At 43.2% G+C, this 18,284-nt stretch overlaps 1 protein-coding gene and 1 long non-coding RNA gene across 2 annotated transcripts in view; one reads left to right on the forward strand and one right to left on the reverse strand.

Annotated features, from left to right (window-relative positions):
• HIP1R (huntingtin interacting protein 1 related) overlaps positions 1-18,284 on the forward strand; it is a 65,747-nt gene that overhangs the window by 25,523 nt on the left and 21,940 nt on the right. The window contains exons 4-13 of the mRNA XM_081175489.1: positions 1,097-1,153; positions 1,770-1,850; positions 3,750-3,826; positions 4,621-4,682; positions 8,011-8,151; positions 11,728-11,785; positions 12,300-12,375; positions 12,650-12,790; positions 14,135-14,193; positions 15,216-15,288. Of these exons, the coding sequence (XP_081031615.1) occupies positions 1,097-1,153; positions 1,770-1,850; positions 3,750-3,826; positions 4,621-4,682; positions 8,011-8,151; positions 11,728-11,785; positions 12,300-12,375; positions 12,650-12,790; positions 14,135-14,193; positions 15,216-15,288 (825 nt within the window). The remainder of the gene's footprint in view (positions 1-1,096; positions 1,154-1,769; positions 1,851-3,749; positions 3,827-4,620; positions 4,683-8,010; positions 8,152-11,727; positions 11,786-12,299; positions 12,376-12,649; positions 12,791-14,134; positions 14,194-15,215; positions 15,289-18,284) is intronic.
• LOC308576300 lies at positions 1,160-6,570 on the reverse strand. Its single transcript, XR_014003177.1, has 3 exons — positions 6,514-6,570; positions 4,294-4,488; positions 1,160-1,671 (listed from the first exon to the last, which is right to left on the reverse strand). It is a non-coding gene; the product is annotated as an uncharacterized lncRNA (long non-coding RNA).

An 18,284-nucleotide genomic window follows, 5' to 3' on the forward strand; every position in this document is an offset into this window, starting at 1 on the left:
GTACACTGTGATTGAGAAAACAACAGAAACTATGTCCAGAAATTATTCACCCCAATAGCTTGATGGTGTGACAAGAAAAGCTGGATTTTGCAACCTCTGTCAATTATTATGACCTGTCACTGCCCTTAAGCTTGTTAAGTGTATATGTTAGTTAAGTGTATATGTTGAGATCAGCCCTCCAGATGTCCAAACAAGATTCCACATGAGGTGGGTGCTTTTAGGAACCATGTTCAGATTCAGCCAGACCAATGCATAATACAGTGGGTGTTTATCCTTCAAGCTCAAAGTATATAAGTCCATAAAGGCTCGCAAAATCCTCTTTTCTGCTGTTAGTCCCTGTACTATGGGAATATAATTTAAAAGTACATGCATCTGCAAATATCAAGAATGTTGCCAGCACTAAATTGATACAGACAACAACTTCAGATGCTGAAGACTAGATCATTGGAGAAGTCCATATCATGTGCCTCAATTAGACCTTTTCTGCATTATACCTCCAACATCTATCTGTATGAGGTGTTGCCTTCTTACAAAGGCCTTGTAGAGTTTTGTATACATGAAACATTAATTTTTGCTGGGTCAATCTCAGTTTCAAACCTAAAGAAACATTCTTTGTGGTCCCTAAAGCAGTTTTCCATCCTCTGGGTTGTATGATACAGTCTAATTCCTGTTCCACATCTCTCTAACCCTATCGGTTGCCTGTAGGTATTAGGCAGGTGCCTTTGCTGTAGTGTTTCCAATGCCTGCTAAAACCTTTTTGCTTTTGTTTAGCGTACTCAGACATGTAACATCATGCACATTCATTTTCAAAATCTGTTTATTTTTACCTGTATTTTGATAATGTTATTTAATCTACTTTTTAAAAGTCTGTTTTGCTATTTTTAATGAATATTCTATTTCATGTAAACTGCTTAGATTTTTTTTATTGTTCTATAAATCTTGTAAAAAATAAAAATAAATTAATTAAGCCTGGTTGACCTTTTATAGAAGAATAGACAGGGATCAGTATAATATCCTTTGGAAAACAGGTCCTGAATTTCTGATGTGGCCAATTTTCTTGTGCTCCTAAGTTTTCTTCACACACTGTCTTCTCTAGGTTCTTCAAGATTGTCAGCGATATCGAAGTAACATCCGAGAAACTGGAGACCTCTGGGTGAGTTCCAGAAATGTGCTTCCAGCTGGATGCTCCAACTCTGAATTTTATACTGGATTGAGAACACTTTCTTCAAATGTTGTCCTGGATATAGAACAAAGATCCCTGGTCAGCAACTATGCCTGGTCTGCCCTGTTGGGGGTTATTTTGAACTGGAAGTGTGGAATTGGCGGGGGGGGGGGCACAAGGCTACCTTCCATCTTTCTCCGAAGACCAGGTGCTGCTGATCCTATAGTCTTATGGTGGCTTTTAAAGTTTCCAAGGGGAGCGGGGTAAATGTCATTTCCCAAGAGACAGATTTTGTTTTGAGGCTATCAATTGCTGATCTAAGCCAGTGGAGTTAGAGAGCCAATGTGGTGTATTGCTTAGATTGCTAGTTTAGAACTTGGGAGACCAGGGTTCAAAGTTGTCACACAGCAACAAAGCTCACTGGGTCACCTTTGGCCAGCCACCATCTTCCAGCTTCACTTCAAGGTTGTTGTTGGGTGGGGAGAACTGTGTACAGCAACCCTGAGCTCCTTGGAGAAAAGGTGGGATATAAATGTAAAAATAAACAAATAAACCTGACTCCCCCCCCCCCATCCCTTTTAATGAAACGTTTATTTTTCCTTGTTAGGGCCACCTACATGATCGATACGGCCAGCTCGTAAACATTTATACCAAACTTTTGCTCACCAAAATTTCCTTCCATCTAAAGGTAACTTCTGTTTATGCAGCTCCTGCACACCTTATCTTCTCAGCGGTTTTTTCTGTAGGGTTGCTACTCTCCAGTTTGTGGGAAGGGGCTCATCTAGTTTCAACCCCAAGAGCTGCATCCCAGCAGGGGCATTATGGGAGTTCCCTCCCACTGCCTGTTTCTCCCTCCTGTCAAGCAGGAAAGATTATTGTAGCTGTCTGCAGTGGACCTCCACAAGGAAATTAGTCTGACTTACGAGGGTTGAAAGGCATGCCGACCTGCCTTAAACTGTGGTTGTCTCCCAGCTGGGATTCTGCTTAGGGTCCCTCCAGACTGGTGTTTCATTGTGGAAGTACTCGGCAAACATGTTATTGACAGAATAATAGTGCATTAGTAGTAGATTTATTTTGCTTTGTTAGTAGTTCTGTGATGCTTCCCCAATGCTACCACATTATTGCTGTTCAGAGGGGCTGTAAGCACAACTTTTGCAGGAAATTACAGGATATGTACTTCTTTAGAGATGAAGCACCTTTTCTTCAGATGCAGCTTGAATGCTCAATGAAAAGGATGTCTGGAGGGGCTCTAAACTGTGTTGGGTTAGGTAACTAGTACTGAAAATCTGGTAAACTTGAGATTCTGCCTAGCTCAGCTCAGCATTCCGCTTACCATTTCTAGCCATTGCCCTGCCAGATGGCACCTTAGCCCTGGCCTCCACCCCATTACCTTTCTGGAGAGAAGCAGTGTTTTCAATGTTTTGGCTGAATCACATTGTTTAGTTCATGTTACAGGTAACTACATAATACTCATTCCACAGTTGTAAGAAAATATTTTAGTAAGACTGCACCTACACTTTGGAACTCCCTGCCTGTTGACATCAGGCAGGTGCCTTTGCTGTATTCTTTTCACTATTCTTTTTGTTTAGGAACCCTATCCTCATCCTATCCAGACATGTAGATGTGAACATGCTTTAATCTATTTTAACGTTAATTAATTTTAAATGTTAAATGTTCTTAATTGATTTTAGCATCTTTTTATTGAGAATTTAAATATTTATTATAAACTGCATAAATGTTTTACTACAATCAAGTGGTATATAATTTTTTAAAATTTAATTTAATATGTAGCCCTGAACTGTCCAGTCTTACAACCACATCCTATCGTAAGATAGCCAAGTAAAAATATTTTTCTGGGCATGAGAATTAACCTAATGTGTGAATGCACTGGGGACATGTGGGCAAAACAAGAAAAGCTGCCTTATACTAAGGGTTTATCTACACTTACCTTTCCTCTGAAGAAGTGTGCATGCACACGAAAGCTCATACCAATAGCTAACTTAGTTGGTCTCTAAGGATTTTTTTTATGTATGTTTTGTTTCGACTACGGCAGACCAACACGGCTACCTACCTGTACCTTTCCTCTGTGTGTTTTAAACCTCTGTGTCTGAGTGCCTTTTTTGTTTACTCTGGAGGTTTCCCGCAGTAACCTGCTCTTTAAAGCTGAACTGAAGCAAATGGCAATCTGGGGAAAACTTGAATTGCTGTTTGTTGCACCTCAGCTTTAAAGAGTGGGCTTTTGAAGGGAAAGCTCTGGGAAAAGAGAAAAGGGTGCTCAGACACGGAGCTTTAAGGCACAGACCGTGCCTGGAAAGAACAGGATAAAAGAGAAGTGTGTGAGTCATACCATTTGGTTCATCTAGCACAGTATTGTCTACAGCGACTGGCTGTGGCTCTTGAAGGTTTCAGAGAGGGTCCTCTTCCAGTCCTACCTGGAGATGCCAGGGGTTGAACCTGGGAGTTTCTGCAAGCAAGGCAGGTGCTCTCCCACTCTTTCTGTGTCTCTTTGTCTCTCTTTGGGTTTGGTTATGGCAAGGCAGCCATCTCCTAGTGAATGAATGCCAATTCTTATTTTTCTCTCCCAAAGCACCCAGAATTCCCCCCAGGCCTGGAAGTGACTGATGAAGTGCTAGAAAAGGCTGCAGGAACAGATGTGAATAACATGTAAGTTTCCCCTGCCCACCCAGTCCCCCACCTTTCTGGTTACTTGACATTTTCCACAAAGCATAATGGCTGCCTTTGTTCCCTGGGTACAAATGGAGTGTCCCAAGTGTGAAATGTACCTCATTAAAGATGCTTTGGATAGGAGCCCAAGTAGCTCCTTGGCTTCCTAGTTCTGATATTAACTGATCCTGCCTGATCAGTGTTGCCTAAACTTCCGAAACCTAGATTACAATTTTGTGTTGTTCTCATTCTTCTGGATTAAAACTAGAGGCACAGTTTTGCTCTTGCACTCAACAAGATCTGTCTATGTTCTCAGTCAGCTCCCGGAACGTTGAGCAAGCCTCTTTCTTGCAGCTGTGGGACAGCCCAGTTAATATTATCTCTTGGCATTTCACACTCCCCTTTAGTCTAGGTACCCAGGAATGGGACTTGGCCATGGGATGCTTCAGAGATTCTCCCATGCCTACCAGCTGAAATGTAGGCAACATCCAGGAATCACTCTGGGTTGATTCAGATGTAATGCCAAACCATGGCTTGCTCTATCCATTGTGTAGACTCCAAGCTGTGACTTTGTGTCTTCCCCAATGCACAGGCAAACCATGGATTGTGAGGTTTGTGTGTCTCAGCCATGCTGGCTAGGGCTGATGGGAGTCCATCATCACCTGGAGGAGACAAAAGATTTTAAAAAAAACATGGTATACCATTTCTGAAAAGGCAGGCTAATGGCAGGATATTTTGACATTCGATGGTCCTTGTTTTATGTCTCTCATTTAAAAAAATACTTTTTCTTGTAGCTTTCAGCTCACAGTTGAGATGTTTGATTACATGGATTGTGAACTCAAACTGGCAGAATCAGGTAAGCTGACTTCAGTTCCTTCCTTTGTTTCCAACTTTCTTTCTCTCTTTTTGCTCATAAAATTGCGTGTGCTCCAGGATTGTCAACAGTGCCCCCACTAAAAAGTTCTGGCTTACTCCTATGATTGTAACAGCAGCAGCTGCAGAAAGTGAGAGTCAGAGCTTTCCACAACACAGCCATAGGCATTATTTGTGGATCAAACAGGTGCTAAAAGTACAGGAGCAAGACAGACTAGTAGTTCTTTTTTTTGATAGGTTGGCAGCCCTTAGCATATTTTAGTGTATGTTAGTGTAATTCCAGAGTTACATATTCTTCACAAAGACAGTCTGAATTCAGCAACCTGTGTTTTTGGAACCCTCCCTCTCCTACAAAACCCCTCAGACGTCTTTCTTTGTCAGTTTCGCTTCAATTCTCCAATAAACAGAGGCAGAGCGCTGGTCTCTGCCCCACCTTGGCTTTGCTGGTTTGTAGCTACCAGCCAACAAATGTGTTAATACGCCTTTAGAAATTTATTATTATTCTCATTATTACTATTATTATCACTCAAAGTACAACTCAGGACTTACCCACGCTAACTTTTTGCTCTGCTCTTTCTAGATAGAGGTCTGCACTTTAGCGCTTTGTGTCCAAGTGTGTGTGTGTTCTTTTTGCCCTAAGCGTTTACAACAAAAACACTCTCTTTGAAGCTGAATTGGAGTAAATGTCAATTCAGGTTTTCCACAGCTTAACGTTTGCTCCAGTTGAGGTTTAAAAAGTGGGTATTCATAGGGAAAGCTCCGGAGTAAAAAAGAAAAGAAAATGGTGCTTGGACATGGAGCATTAAATAATGAACCTGTTAACGGAAAAATCCGAGGGCTCCCTTAGACAAAAACAAAGACACCAACCAGGATAACTTGGAGCAAAACAGCAGCCTGTAGGCTTGGCCTTTATTGAACTGTTTCAACAGGGTGCTCCCCTCACTTGCAGGCGAGAGGAAGGGCACAGAAAAAATGGTGTGCCAGGTCTTATAAAGACTTTTGAAATTCCCCTCCTGTAGATCAAGCCCACCCCCAGAGACATCATGCATACATCACAGAAAGGAGGGGTTGAGGGAGGAGTTGTGGTGGTAACCTGAGTGTCCTGTCACCTGGCTGGTTCCCCCTTTCCCCCTCCCCATGAGTACTTTCCAGGTGACAGAGGGGAGTTTGCAGTTTCCTGCCCCCAGAGGGAAGAGCTGATTATTGTCCTTTGTTCCAGTCTGTGCTGAATTCACTCCCATATGCAAGTTCTTTGTGATCTTGATGGTCTTCTGTCTAGGACCATCAGGGTTGGCATAGCAACTGGGCAGGGCTCCTGTGGATGTGCTGGTATGCTCAAGGGATTATGGCTGCCCTGTATCAAACTTTCCCCATTTTGTAGTCCTTCCTTCATGGAGTAAAATAAAAGTGGAACAGTGTAAATCCGATGTATGGTTGATTTTCTATGAATTTATAACAGAAGCGCAGTGTATGTAGTGTGTGAGTGTGTGAGTGTGTGAAGTTTGTACAAACTGAATGATTGGGGTGGGGGTGGGGGTTTCCTGCTACAAACCATGCCTGGAAAGAGCAACGATAAGAGTGGATGTGTCTTCTGTTGGCCCAGAACCTACAGTATTTATGGTCAGACAGGTTCAGAAACTACTCTCAGGTTTAAGCTCCTCCTAGCCATCAGGGCGCATTATTTCTAGCTATTTGCTAGGCAGAAGCCTCTCTTCTGCAGGAACCAAGGCAATGACGTTCTCATGCCAGACTTCCACATGTGGCATTTCTGAGCACAGAGCTTCTCTTGGCGCAGAGCATTGAATGGGCCTTACCTTGGGGTGTTGCAGGTCATGACTGTGCTGCTCTCAGTCGTTTGAATGACCTGGTATTCTTTCTGTTGCCAGGCAAGGCTGTGTGTGCTCCTAGTTAATGATAAAGCTTTCATAATCTGAGAAGATTGTGCTTGGTCCTGCCCAGCAGCAGCCTGAGTAAACAAAGGTGATAGGAGCTGAAGCTGCCAGTTCAGTCACGGGAAATCACAGTCCTCCGGTGCACACTGGTTCCTTTAACAGACCAGTTGTCCTATGCCTTTTATAACCTCAGATGTTAACATTTTCAGAATCTAGGAATCTCCCTTCTGGATTCCAAACAAAAGCCCCCATAGATTTTCCTCCCCATCTGCCAAATAAAGTGGTGACTGGTGCTCTTTGGGACTGATGGAGCAGGAGGAACCAGAGCCAATCACAGGCAGAACCAACAAATTCTAGTTTGTTCCCCACCCTCCTCCCTGCCAAGTTCTACATGGGCAATACCGAGACTAAAGAGGAAGCTGATATTATCAAGGTCACCCCCTGAGCCACTTGCAACTAAGAAGGCAGGCAGGTGAGCACTGACTAAGTGCAGATTGATGTTGATAGGGCTCCGTTTGCCATAACAGACCAGCCTCCACTGGCCAAATACGTTATCCAACCTTGCTGCAGGGTGTGAAGGAGGATGCCAACTGCTGTGTTTTGTCCCTGGCATCTGGCGATTGGAGGCATGCTGCCCCAGAACAAGGAAGGTTATTTAGAAGATTTACATCTCTGTTTTTCTAGACTTTGTTACAGCAGTTGTGGAAGCATGCACCATTTTATATAAGCTGCAAAGTTCAGTTAAGCTTCCCATTTGATTTTTATGTATTATGCACATAAGCATGTGTGTGTGTCATTGGTTTTATTTAAATATGCACAGGCACACACATACAGAGGTGTATATACTGCCAACTTGTTTGCTGTGCTGTTTAGTTGTGTTTAGGACTAATTGATTGGAGATATAGAATATGTATATGCACACACACAATCTTAGAAGCAGTCAAACAGCAGATGAAGAGATCCTGTTTCCTGTAAGTACATTGTCAAACACTAAGTAATAATATATGAAAAACAAATGATCAAACAGAGAGAGAGAGAATGCTGTTTAATTAAATGTTTCAGCTGAGGAAGGTCGAAACCAAAATGTTCATCTAAATAGTATTTTAAATCTCTATTTTAATTTATAAACCTACATATAAATAAGCATGCACACATACAATTCTATGATTCTATGAACATGCACACATATACTGGGGTATCCAGAGACCTTCCAGTAATCCAGCAGCAGCAGCAGCAGCAGCAGCAGCAGCAGCAGCAGCAGCAGCAGCAGCAGCAGCAGCAGCAGCAGCAGCTGTATTTGTTATTATTAAAGGCACCATCTCAGTCTTAGCTTTCCATCCATAGAGGATACTCAAGGCAATAAAATGCAATAAAAACAGGCCTCAAATCAGTATTTGAAATTTCCTTTCCTCTGTTCAGTTTTCAGACAGCTCAACACCTCCATGGCTGTCTCCCAGATGTCAGCAGTTCAGTGCCGGCTGGCTCCCCTCATTCAAGTGATCCAAGACTGCAGCCACCTCTACCATTACACTGTGAAGCTGATGTTCAAGCTCCATTCCTGTAAGTCGCTCTTGTGGGGGTGTGGAAGCATATCATGGTTCAGGTGCAGTTCTGGGACATTTGGGGAACGGTCCATGGCTCAGTTGTTAGGGCAGATGAATTGCATGTAGGTTTGTTCTCTCTGGTTCTGTCTCTGGTGTCTCCCAGTTAAAGAAAGAATCTCAGGTGAGGCTGACCAGAAATTCATCAGCCAGTTAGAGACGGTGTCAGTCTACAGAAGATGTTGCCACTGCTCTTAAGGTAGCCATACTTGAACAAGGAAACTGCTAAACCACAATTTGTAAAGAAGTTAAACTCTTATTCACTTGTGGCTGAGTAGAGACAGTGGTTTCATTTCCCATTCCAGATGTTAATTTACTCCCCGTTGTCAGTTCGATTGTTTCATCACTTGTCACTGCATTCTACCTCTCATTGAATTCTCACTCTCTGTACTTTTTGTATTTAATTTTTCTCTGACCTTACCTCCTTACGACCCTCCTCATCCCTTATCACTGTCTGTGTGCATGTGTGAATGCAACCAAGGATTACACTTCATGCATTTGATAAGATGGACTCTAATTCATGAAAGCATATGGTGTAATAAAATATTTTAGTTCTCTTGGTTGATTTTTTTCCAGTCATAGTGGACGATTCTGGATGAACAAAGAGTCTGAGCTGGTATAAGGCAGCTTCTTGGGCTCACAAGTTCAAGTTGTTTTTGCACTCTGATCAGGGAAGTTTTGGAGGACTTCAGATGTCCCGCGAAGGTTTCTCAATAAAAAGAGGAGTCACTGAGCTGTGGCCCTTCCCCACAGCAGGGGTTGGGCAGAAAGCTGATTGGGGTCCACTGGAAAATCACCAGATGGATTGCAGTAGATAAGTACTCACCATCATCATTTATTAAATTTCTATACTGCCCTCCACCTGAAAATCACATGGCAGTTTACAATATAAAACCACAAAAATAGATACCGTAATAACAAACAGAAACAATAACACACACACCCCACACACAGTTTAAAAGGCCATAGGGTTTCTGACTCCCTGGTCCGCATGGCTTATCTTACCTCCTGTCACTGCGGCTCACTGAGAGGGAAAGGTTGACATGGTGCAAACACACTGTTGGGAGCACTGGATTGGCTTCAACAGTGCATTTGCACCGTGCTGACCTTTCCCCTGCAGTGATGCTGTCTGGTAAGCCTTACCAACTGCTGCTGCTCCCAGTAGTTTACATAGGGAGTGAGTCAGACCATGGGCCCATCCAGTTCAGTATTGTCAATATTGACCAGCCGTGGCTCTCCAGGATTTAAGGCACTGAGTCTTTCCCAGCTCTGCCTCAAGGTGCTGAGTACTGAACCGAGGATGCAAAGCGGATGTTGTACCACTAACTGCTGAGCTCTGGCCCTTCCCCAAAGCAATGGAAAAATCAGAAGAAGCAGACTCCAAATGCTTGAAGGAAAACTGATTTCTTTATTTAAATCTTCCTTTAAGCACCTGGATGTTATTCCTCTGCTTTCCCTCCCTCTATCCGTGTTTTCTGGGTTTTTCTGATTGGTTTTCAACAATAGCAAGAATAACAACAAAAAGGCTTCCCTTCTGTTCTAAACTAGGCTGGTAAAATTAAAATAGCTGGGGTGCTGGGGTGGGAGAATCAGGTGTGTGGAAGGGTCAGCTGTCAGCTCACTATTGAAAACTAGTCCCTGAGCTGAACATCTACAGTATCTGCTCTGAGCATCATGGTCTTTAATTTTAAGTGTAGGTCTGTGTTCTGAGGATGGACCAGTCAGTCAGTTCCTCATTTTTACAGGCTTAAGCTCTGTTTCCTCCCTTTCCACATCAGTCTGCTTGTTTAATTTAATGAAAATTTATCATTTTAGTGTGCACTTCTCCAGATATACACATTTTAATACAATTTTACCTAATACACTCATTTTTGCAGTGTTTTCCTCTAATATTCTGCACTTTATTCTGCAACATATGCTTGGCTGGAGAACAGCTTTGCTGTGTCCTCCGCAAAGTATGAGGATGAGAGAGTGAATGATTTGCCTAAGGCTATGTGGGAAATGGGTTTTTTGGGTGGGACAGCTATGGTGAGATTTGAACTCAAGATTTCACAGTTCACAGCATAGCAGCTGTGCCATACTAGCAGCTCAAGGGTTTTAGCCTTTGGTTACCTCTTATCCTTTTAGACTCTTCTGCCAAACAAATGGGCTCTGAATGGAGTTTATGGATAGTATTCTTTAAAAAAAGCAAAGCCATAAATAACACTCGAAATCAATAAACCATACAGTCCAGACTTTCCCAACCTCGTGCCCTCCAGATGTTGCTAAATTCCAGCTCCCATCATCTCTGACTCCACTGGTTGAACTGGTGGGAACTGGAGTCCAACAAAATGGCGGTTAAGATACAGACTGCCCTTTAAGGCTATGTAGAGCCTGTTATTTGTATTCCACAATGAGAAAGAATTTACTTGAAAGGTGGGTAATAATAATATCTGTCTTGCTGATGTATGTGAGAGAAATCCCTGCTGATATTTATCTGCTCTTCCCCTTCTTGATCTCTCTACACTAGCTTCCTTCTTTACAGGGGCCTTTCTATCTTCTTTTTAATTTTAAAAAGGGATTCCCAAGGGGGGGAACCAGCATTCACAGGTTTTCATTCCACCTTCCGTTAGGGAGCTTAAGTATATCCTGCCGTTGGCTTTTCTGAAACCAGGATTCAGTTCCCAGAAGGACAGGACTAACCTTTAAATATGTCATAAGTTTTGCACAAGACTTATGCTAAGGAAAGCCGGAGGATTATTAAGCATATTTGTGTACAGTTGGCCAGATTTGCATTAATTTTGCTGAAGCCATAGAGGGAGAAACTGAAGACCTGCTTATTTTGACTGTGAACGATGTGCTTCCTTAAGAGTTCCAACATCCAGGCATTAAATCAGCCATATTATTTATTTCATAAAATTTATACATTGCTTGATTGTTTAAAAATACTCTCAAAGCATTTTAGAAAACATAAAAGAGTAAAGGCAATAAAAGATTTGCAGCCAGAAGCCACATTCCTTTCTGGGAATCATAGAATCCAACTCACTGTATGTGTTTAAAGATGAAAACAGAAGGACCAAAGCTTAGTAGTATTGCTTGCTTTGCATGCAGAAGATCCCAGAGTCAATCCCTGGTATCTCCAGTCAGGGTCTAAAACCATCAGTGAGCTAAATGGAGCTTTTCTTTGGAATAGCTGCCAGGCCCTCTGCTTTCGGAACCATGACTTTTCCAAAAGTGCTTCTCTTCCTCTTCTCCCAAACTTTCAAAACCTGCAGCTCAGTGGCAGAGCATTTGCCTTGCACGCGGAGGGATTCAGGTTCAGTCTCCAGCACATCCACATTCATTGCCCGAAACCCTGGAGAGCTGCTGCCAGTCAGTGTAGGGAGTACTGAGCTAGATAGACCAATGCCCTGACTCGGCATAAGGTCACTACCTATGTTCCTAGCAGATTGTGAAAGAAAGCCTTGCTTGGGTGCCAGGTGTGCTTTTCCCTGGCTCAAACCCCTGTGTGTGCTTTCTTGGCAAATGGTCCATTAAAGTCTTTTGTCTTCCTCAGGTCTCCCAGCTGATACGCTGCAAGGGCATCGTGACCGTTTCCATGAGCAGTTCCGTAGGTAATATAATAATTAGAATTATATTTATTTTTGTATTTAGCTTTAATCCGCCTTTTCCCCTGACAGGGCTCAAGGCAGCTTACAGCTAAAAGCATATTTTAAAAGCAGTCATTAAAAAACAAATAAATACGCATGGGACTGCACTGTAAAACATTATTTTAGAGATAGGAGAGAAAAGTAAGTTTAAAAGAAGCGTATATACACCCTTCTCTGGTGAAAACCAGGTAATGACTTGTGGCCTGCTTTTCAATCTGTGCCTGGGCTGAACTACATCACATAGGATGGAATGGAAATCTTTGTGGTTAAGCTCACCATTGAGATTTTCAGAAAACACCACCCCTACTAGTGGGCTTCTTGGACACACGGCTTCTGGTTGGCCATCGTGGAAACCACAAAGCTGGAGTAGATGTTCCCTTGCCTCATCCACCAGGATTCCTCTTGCGTTCTTAAGAGTCAGACCACCTTGCTGTTGGTTTCAGTATTGACAATTCCGTTTCCCCTCTCCTCTCTGTAGCCTCAAAAGCTTTTTCAAAAGAGCATCGGACATGCTGTATTTCAAGCGGCTCATCCAGATCCCACGGCTGCCTGAGGTACAGTCTCTCTTCTGCCTTCTCCTGCTGCTCTCCAACCCTGACAATCTGGGGCTACTACAATGCCCCTGCCTGCTACTGTCCGTAAAGCTTTTCCTGAAATTTACCCTAGTTTACCCTAGGAAATTCACTGTGTGTGAGAGGGGGTGGAGAGGGAGAAAGCACCTGTCTGCCCGATCCAATCTCTGGGTGTGTATTTGTGAGGCTGCATTTATGAGGGTGCCATCTAGCCTCACCTGCACTGTAAATGTGCCTTTTGTTCCTCCTCCATTAGAACCCACCTAACTTTCTGCGGGCATCAGCCCTGGCCGAACACGTGAAGCCTGTTGTGGTGATCCCAGAAGAAGAAGCCCCTGAGGACGAAGAGCCAGAGAACCTGATTGAGATCAGTACAGCCCCAACTGTGGAGCAACAGGTGAGAAATGCTAAGGGGGGTCTCTGGAGTGGTGAGCTCCACCCACCACTTTTAGGTGCCCCCCCACTAGCACTGGATTTAGGGCTGTGCAGATTGTTCCCCACACGAGGTGCTGAGCTAAGGGAGCACAACACTTAGAAGATCCATGGGTGGGGGTTGCAATTCTGGCCTTGCACAGGGAGACATATTATGAAAGATTACCAAAGACTGCCCCTGCCCCCACTAGAAGGTGCTTATGAGGGAATGTGGCTGTAGGAACTGGAAAAGACCATTCTCTCTCCTCCCCCTTTAGTGCATTTGCTGGGTGGGACCACATCATTTTGCTTTCAGGAAAAAAATTATCTGAAAAAGAGTAGGAATTGGATGAAGTGCAGTGGGTATAAGGAAAAAGATGCCCAACCTCCCACCAAGCTGCATCCCTTCCCTATAAAAAGTGGTTCTTCGTTTCATTTCGTTTTAAAATGGTTTTAAGATGCTATTCTTAGCCTACTTGTAAATGCCTTACAAAGTTGAAAGGATGGCTAAGATTAAAAAGAAGAAAAGAAAGAGATGTGTGTTGACTGCGCTTGGAATAAAGCCAGGAAACAAACTTGGCCATTGTGCTTGGGCAATGCATTTACAAAGCTGTAAAAATTGGACACACAAAATTCTTGGCAGTGATTGCAATGTTTTCCAAATGGAGCTTTGCTTTCGTTCGTTGTTTCCTGGTTGCTGATGTTTGCTCACTATGTGATGACGTTCGCAGGCCAAACTGGAAGTGCTGCCAGGGCCAGTCTAGGAGGTGCAGGTCTGGGAACCCTGCAGAACCCAGAGGGCTGTGCATGGGCCAGGGGTGTTCCAGCTTGGCATCTTCTCGTGGGAGGCAGTGCATGGTCATATGGGCTTCCCAGTAAGAGCTGTGGAGCTGGAATCCAGCATGACAGCTCCAACTTCTGCAACACAGCATTTGAAGAGAAATAAAGACACCTTTGTCCACCCCGCATGGTAAAATAGTGTCAGTGTGTGGTGCAGCCCCACTTTCTCAGGGAAGGCAAGAGTGGCCAGGGGGCAGGGGTTGGAAGGCACTTGTTTCAAGGGTCATGCTGACATTTCTATGGCTTATTCTTTTACCATTGTGGCATCTCAGTAATTCCACACAGAGGAGCTTTCAGAAGCATAATGGATCTCAGGTGTGCTGCAGAAACAGTTCCGTGTGCAATAGTGCAATTTATTTAGTTGTAGATATATGATAAATAAAATGATGTAATACTGTATCTCCCTAGGAATACAAAGCCTTTATACCATATAGCCATAAACATGAAGCTTCCCCTTCATTGTCAGTCTTTTTAATATTTGTTTCCGCAGAATGTGTCTGATATATTTGAACAGACCTTTGGACCACCCAATGGAATAAGAGATGATAGGTAAGCAAAATCTCTCTCTCTCTCTCTCTCTCTCTCTCTCTCTCTCTGTGTGTGTGTGTGTGTGTGTGTGTGTTTTTAAGCTGGCATCTTAATAATAAGGTTTAGCATTTATGCAGCATTCGGACTATTTTAACAGAAAAAGTTGTATTTGCATTAACAGTCCGGTAAACTAGATCAGTATTATCATATCTCTCAGCGCTGTTGTTATGTGGCCAAAAGAGTAAAACCCATTACCCAAGGAAGAGATTTCCTTGATGGTTCACACCCAAGGTTTGCAGACATTTGTGGAATTTTAGGCAGCATGTGGGGCAGAACAGCCCAGTGGGAACTGAACCTGGTCAGTGGGTGCAAAATAAAGGATGACTGTTGGAGGGTGTGGTGAGATGAAATGGAGTTCCCCAGAACAGGGTGGTCCAATGTGCGGCTGGCCCTCAAGGCCATTTTTTGGCAGCCCTTGGCAACAGTGGATCCCCCCAGCCCTCCTGAGGCTCTGGGCTTTAGGGAGGAGGCATGAGGGTTCTGACAGGGTCCGGGAGTCCTTCCTCCTCCTCCGCAAAGCCTATTTGGCACTTTCCCAGCTTTGGGAAGGAGGTGCGAGGGACCCCAAAGCCCAGCGCCTCACTTAGCTGGCTTGGGGGCATCAGATTTTGGCCTTACCCACCCACTCACCCCCCTTGTAACAAGGCAATGAGTGGCCCACATGTTCCGTGTCATAGTACTATTGCGGCTCACTTGGTATAAAATGTTTGTCCTCCCTGCCCTAGAAGAGGACACACCTTGAACCTACTATGGTGGTACTCCATACTGCAACTTCTTGGTTACAGACCCCACTATCCCAGTATTGCTGGCAGGAGGTGGGTGGTTTGAGGCTGAGACAAAGAAAAGGAGAGGCTCTGATGTGGCCCTGAAGCCTTTGCAGCAGAGGAGAGATTTGCCCTGGAGGCCTTGAGCTCATAGCTCTTCATCACTATACAACATCAACTCAGAGCATTCTTGTGTTTTCAAAACCTTTTAACCCTCAGGGATCTCCAAATTGAAAACCTGAAGAAAGAAGTGGATCTTCTTCGAGCAGAGCTGGAGAGGATTAAGCTTGAGGTAACATGGGGCACTCTGTGTGCTTGTGTGTGTAGGCAAAGTGAGATGTCTTACTTCAGTTAATAACTATGATACATTGGAATTAAGTGGATTCATGGAGATTGCTAAGGAAAAAGCATATACATATTTTGCAGGAATTCATAATACCCAGCATAGAATTGATTTCTTTCTAACATCAGTATCATAACATCACTTTACTAGCTGATGTGACATTGATATTCCCATTATAGCTGATCACTCAGCAGTAATACTGGAATATAATTTATCTAAAAGTATGAGGAGATGGTATCTTAATATATCATTATTAAATGAAACAAACTTCATTTAATATATAACCCAAGAAACGCAAATATAGTTTTAAAATAACTCCAAATCTTCAATGTCAAGACTGATGGAATGGGAAGGATATAAAACTTACATCAGAGAGAAGATAATATCCTTCTCTGCCAACAAGGCCAAGCTGCAAATATTAAAAGCCTTCTAAGACAAATATATTGGGAACAGGGAGAAAGACCGATATTGAAAGATATTGAAAGGTGGGGACCTCTAAACCTCTCCCTTTGGGGAAAGGTTAATGTCCTCAAAATGAATGTTGTTCAAGAGCTTTTATACATTCTTAGAGGATTACCAATGTATATTCCCAAATTATACTTCCCAAAAATAAATCAACTATTTAGATCGTGCCTGTGGGGTACAAAGCCACCAAAAATATCACTACATAAAATGCAACTTTGAACTAAGAAAAGCGGATTTGGGCTCCCAAATCTGGAATTGTATCACCAGGCTTACTTGCTGAGTAAGACTAATTATTGGAGAGCTTAGCAAGAATCCCAACTGGGCTACTCTCGAATATAGTTTCTTTGAACCTCTTGTAGGGTGGACTAAACTTGGCTCCAATTTTATGAAATATCCTATTATGCTGGAGACTATTAAAGCACCTATAAAAATTTGAATGAATATAAATAAAAATAATAAGGATGACCGCTATCAGCATAAGAAATTAACAATATGGGCCAACGCAAAATTAAAAATTGGAAATCAAGTAATAATTTGGCAAAATTGGATAAAAAGGGTATTTTGACATTGATTCAATTAATTGATGAAAATTATAAATTTGTGGAATATAAGACTTTGCAAGTAAAGTATGGATTAACCAGTGAAACACAATGGCAAGACATCCAATTGAAACATACGTTGGAAAGGCAGTTTGGCCCCGACGCTATAGCAGCATCGGAAACACCCAGGCTGCTACAAGGTTTAATCTCTGCAACAAAAACAAAAAACTCTATACTTGCACTATATAAAACCCTACTCAACAGGAAGAAATATGATTTAGAATATGATAGACAAAAATGGAGCGAAGAGTTAGGGGTACAGATAACAAATGATATATGGGAGTCAAGTTTAAAATCAACAGAAATAGCCTCTATGGATCTAAGACTAAGACTTATTCAATGGAAAATAATATTCAGAGTCCACTGGACTCCAGCAAAACTATACCAGAAGAAAATAACAAGTGCAGACAACTGCTGGAGCTGTGGGAGTAAAAAGGCGAAGTTACCGTATTTTTCGCCCTATAGGATGCACCGGCCCATAGGATGCACCTAGATTGGGGGGGGAATAAAGGGGGGGAATTAGCCCCCCCGGCGCAAGCTTCCCCCTCCCCCAGCCCCCAGAACGGGATCCAGATGCACACAGCTTCAGCATCGCTGTGGGAGCTTGCGGAGCTGGGGGAGGGGGAAGCGCTCCGCCAGCCTCCAAACCAGGTCGGGAGACAGCGGGATGGCGAGCTGCACCTCCCTGCTGCCCCCCGAGTTTGCGGGGCTGGCGACGGGGAGGAGCAGGCTTCTCCCCCCCCCCCGCCAGCCTTCTAACCAAGTCGGGGGACAGCGGGATGGCGGCAATCCTCCTCCCCGCCGTCCCCCGAGCTTCTGGGGCCGGCGGTGGGGCTCTCCTGAAGCCTGGAGAGCAAGAGGGGTCAGTGCGCACCGACCCCTCTTGCTCTCCAGGCTTCAGCGAAAGCCTGCATTTGCCCCATAGGACGCACACACATTTCCCCTTCATTTTTGGAGGGGAAAAGGTGCGTCTTATAGGGCGAAAAATACGGTAGTATATATGTTGATTAACTGCCCGATGATAAGATCATTTTGGTGCGAGGTGAGGATATTTATAGCAAGAGTAATAAAAAGAAATTGTTATTTAGGGGAACTGAATTTAATTCTAAATTATATTCTGGAAATGTGGGAGATTTCAAGGGGTCAAAAAAAATGGCTGTACCATGCTATATTAGAAGCAAAAAAAATTGTTTTGCTTAATTGGAAGAGCCGCAAAAAGATTTCATTGAGCACATGGATTGATAATATGGACATATTAGCTACATACGAATGAATTGCATGTCGATGCAAAATAAGAATGGATAAATATGAAGAAATCTGGAACGAATATTTAAGCAATAAGGCGGATAGTGGTGGGAAGTAGGGGGAGGAGAGGTGAGAAAATATTGTTTAAAAAGGTGTAGTCATAGGTATATCAGTGTATTCAAATCTGAATTGTCAAATTGTAGTATTATTATTATTGTTATTATGATTTTTGTTGTATGTGTCTTTTGCGGTTGGTTTTATCGAAAAAATGATTAAATGTTTTTTTAAAAAGTGAGATGTCTTACTTTGGGTGCTACAAAAAGGAAGTAAACTGATAATTTTTTATATTTTTACTGCTAGGGAGTAGGGAAGAGGCGCTTGTGAGATTTTGTATGTCAAGTGCTAAATGAGCATTGCTTGCCTTGAATAATTGGGCAGAGAGTTGGTGATTGGCATCTAGTGAGCTTTATGGCCATGTAAGGATTTGGTCCCAGGCCGACAGTCTTACCATTGCACCACATGGACACTTGCTGCTTCCCCCAGTGGCCAGCAAGATGCCTGTGTGGGAAGCCCAAAATCAAAGGGCACAAGAGCGCCCTGCTTCTGATCCTACAGGTAACACACGAGCTGTCATAA

The sequence above is a fragment of the Podarcis bocagei genome (assembly GCF_964188305.1).
Source record: "Podarcis bocagei genome assembly, chromosome: 16".
Lineage (NCBI taxonomy): Eukaryota > Metazoa > Chordata > Lepidosauria > Squamata > Lacertidae > Podarcis > Podarcis bocagei.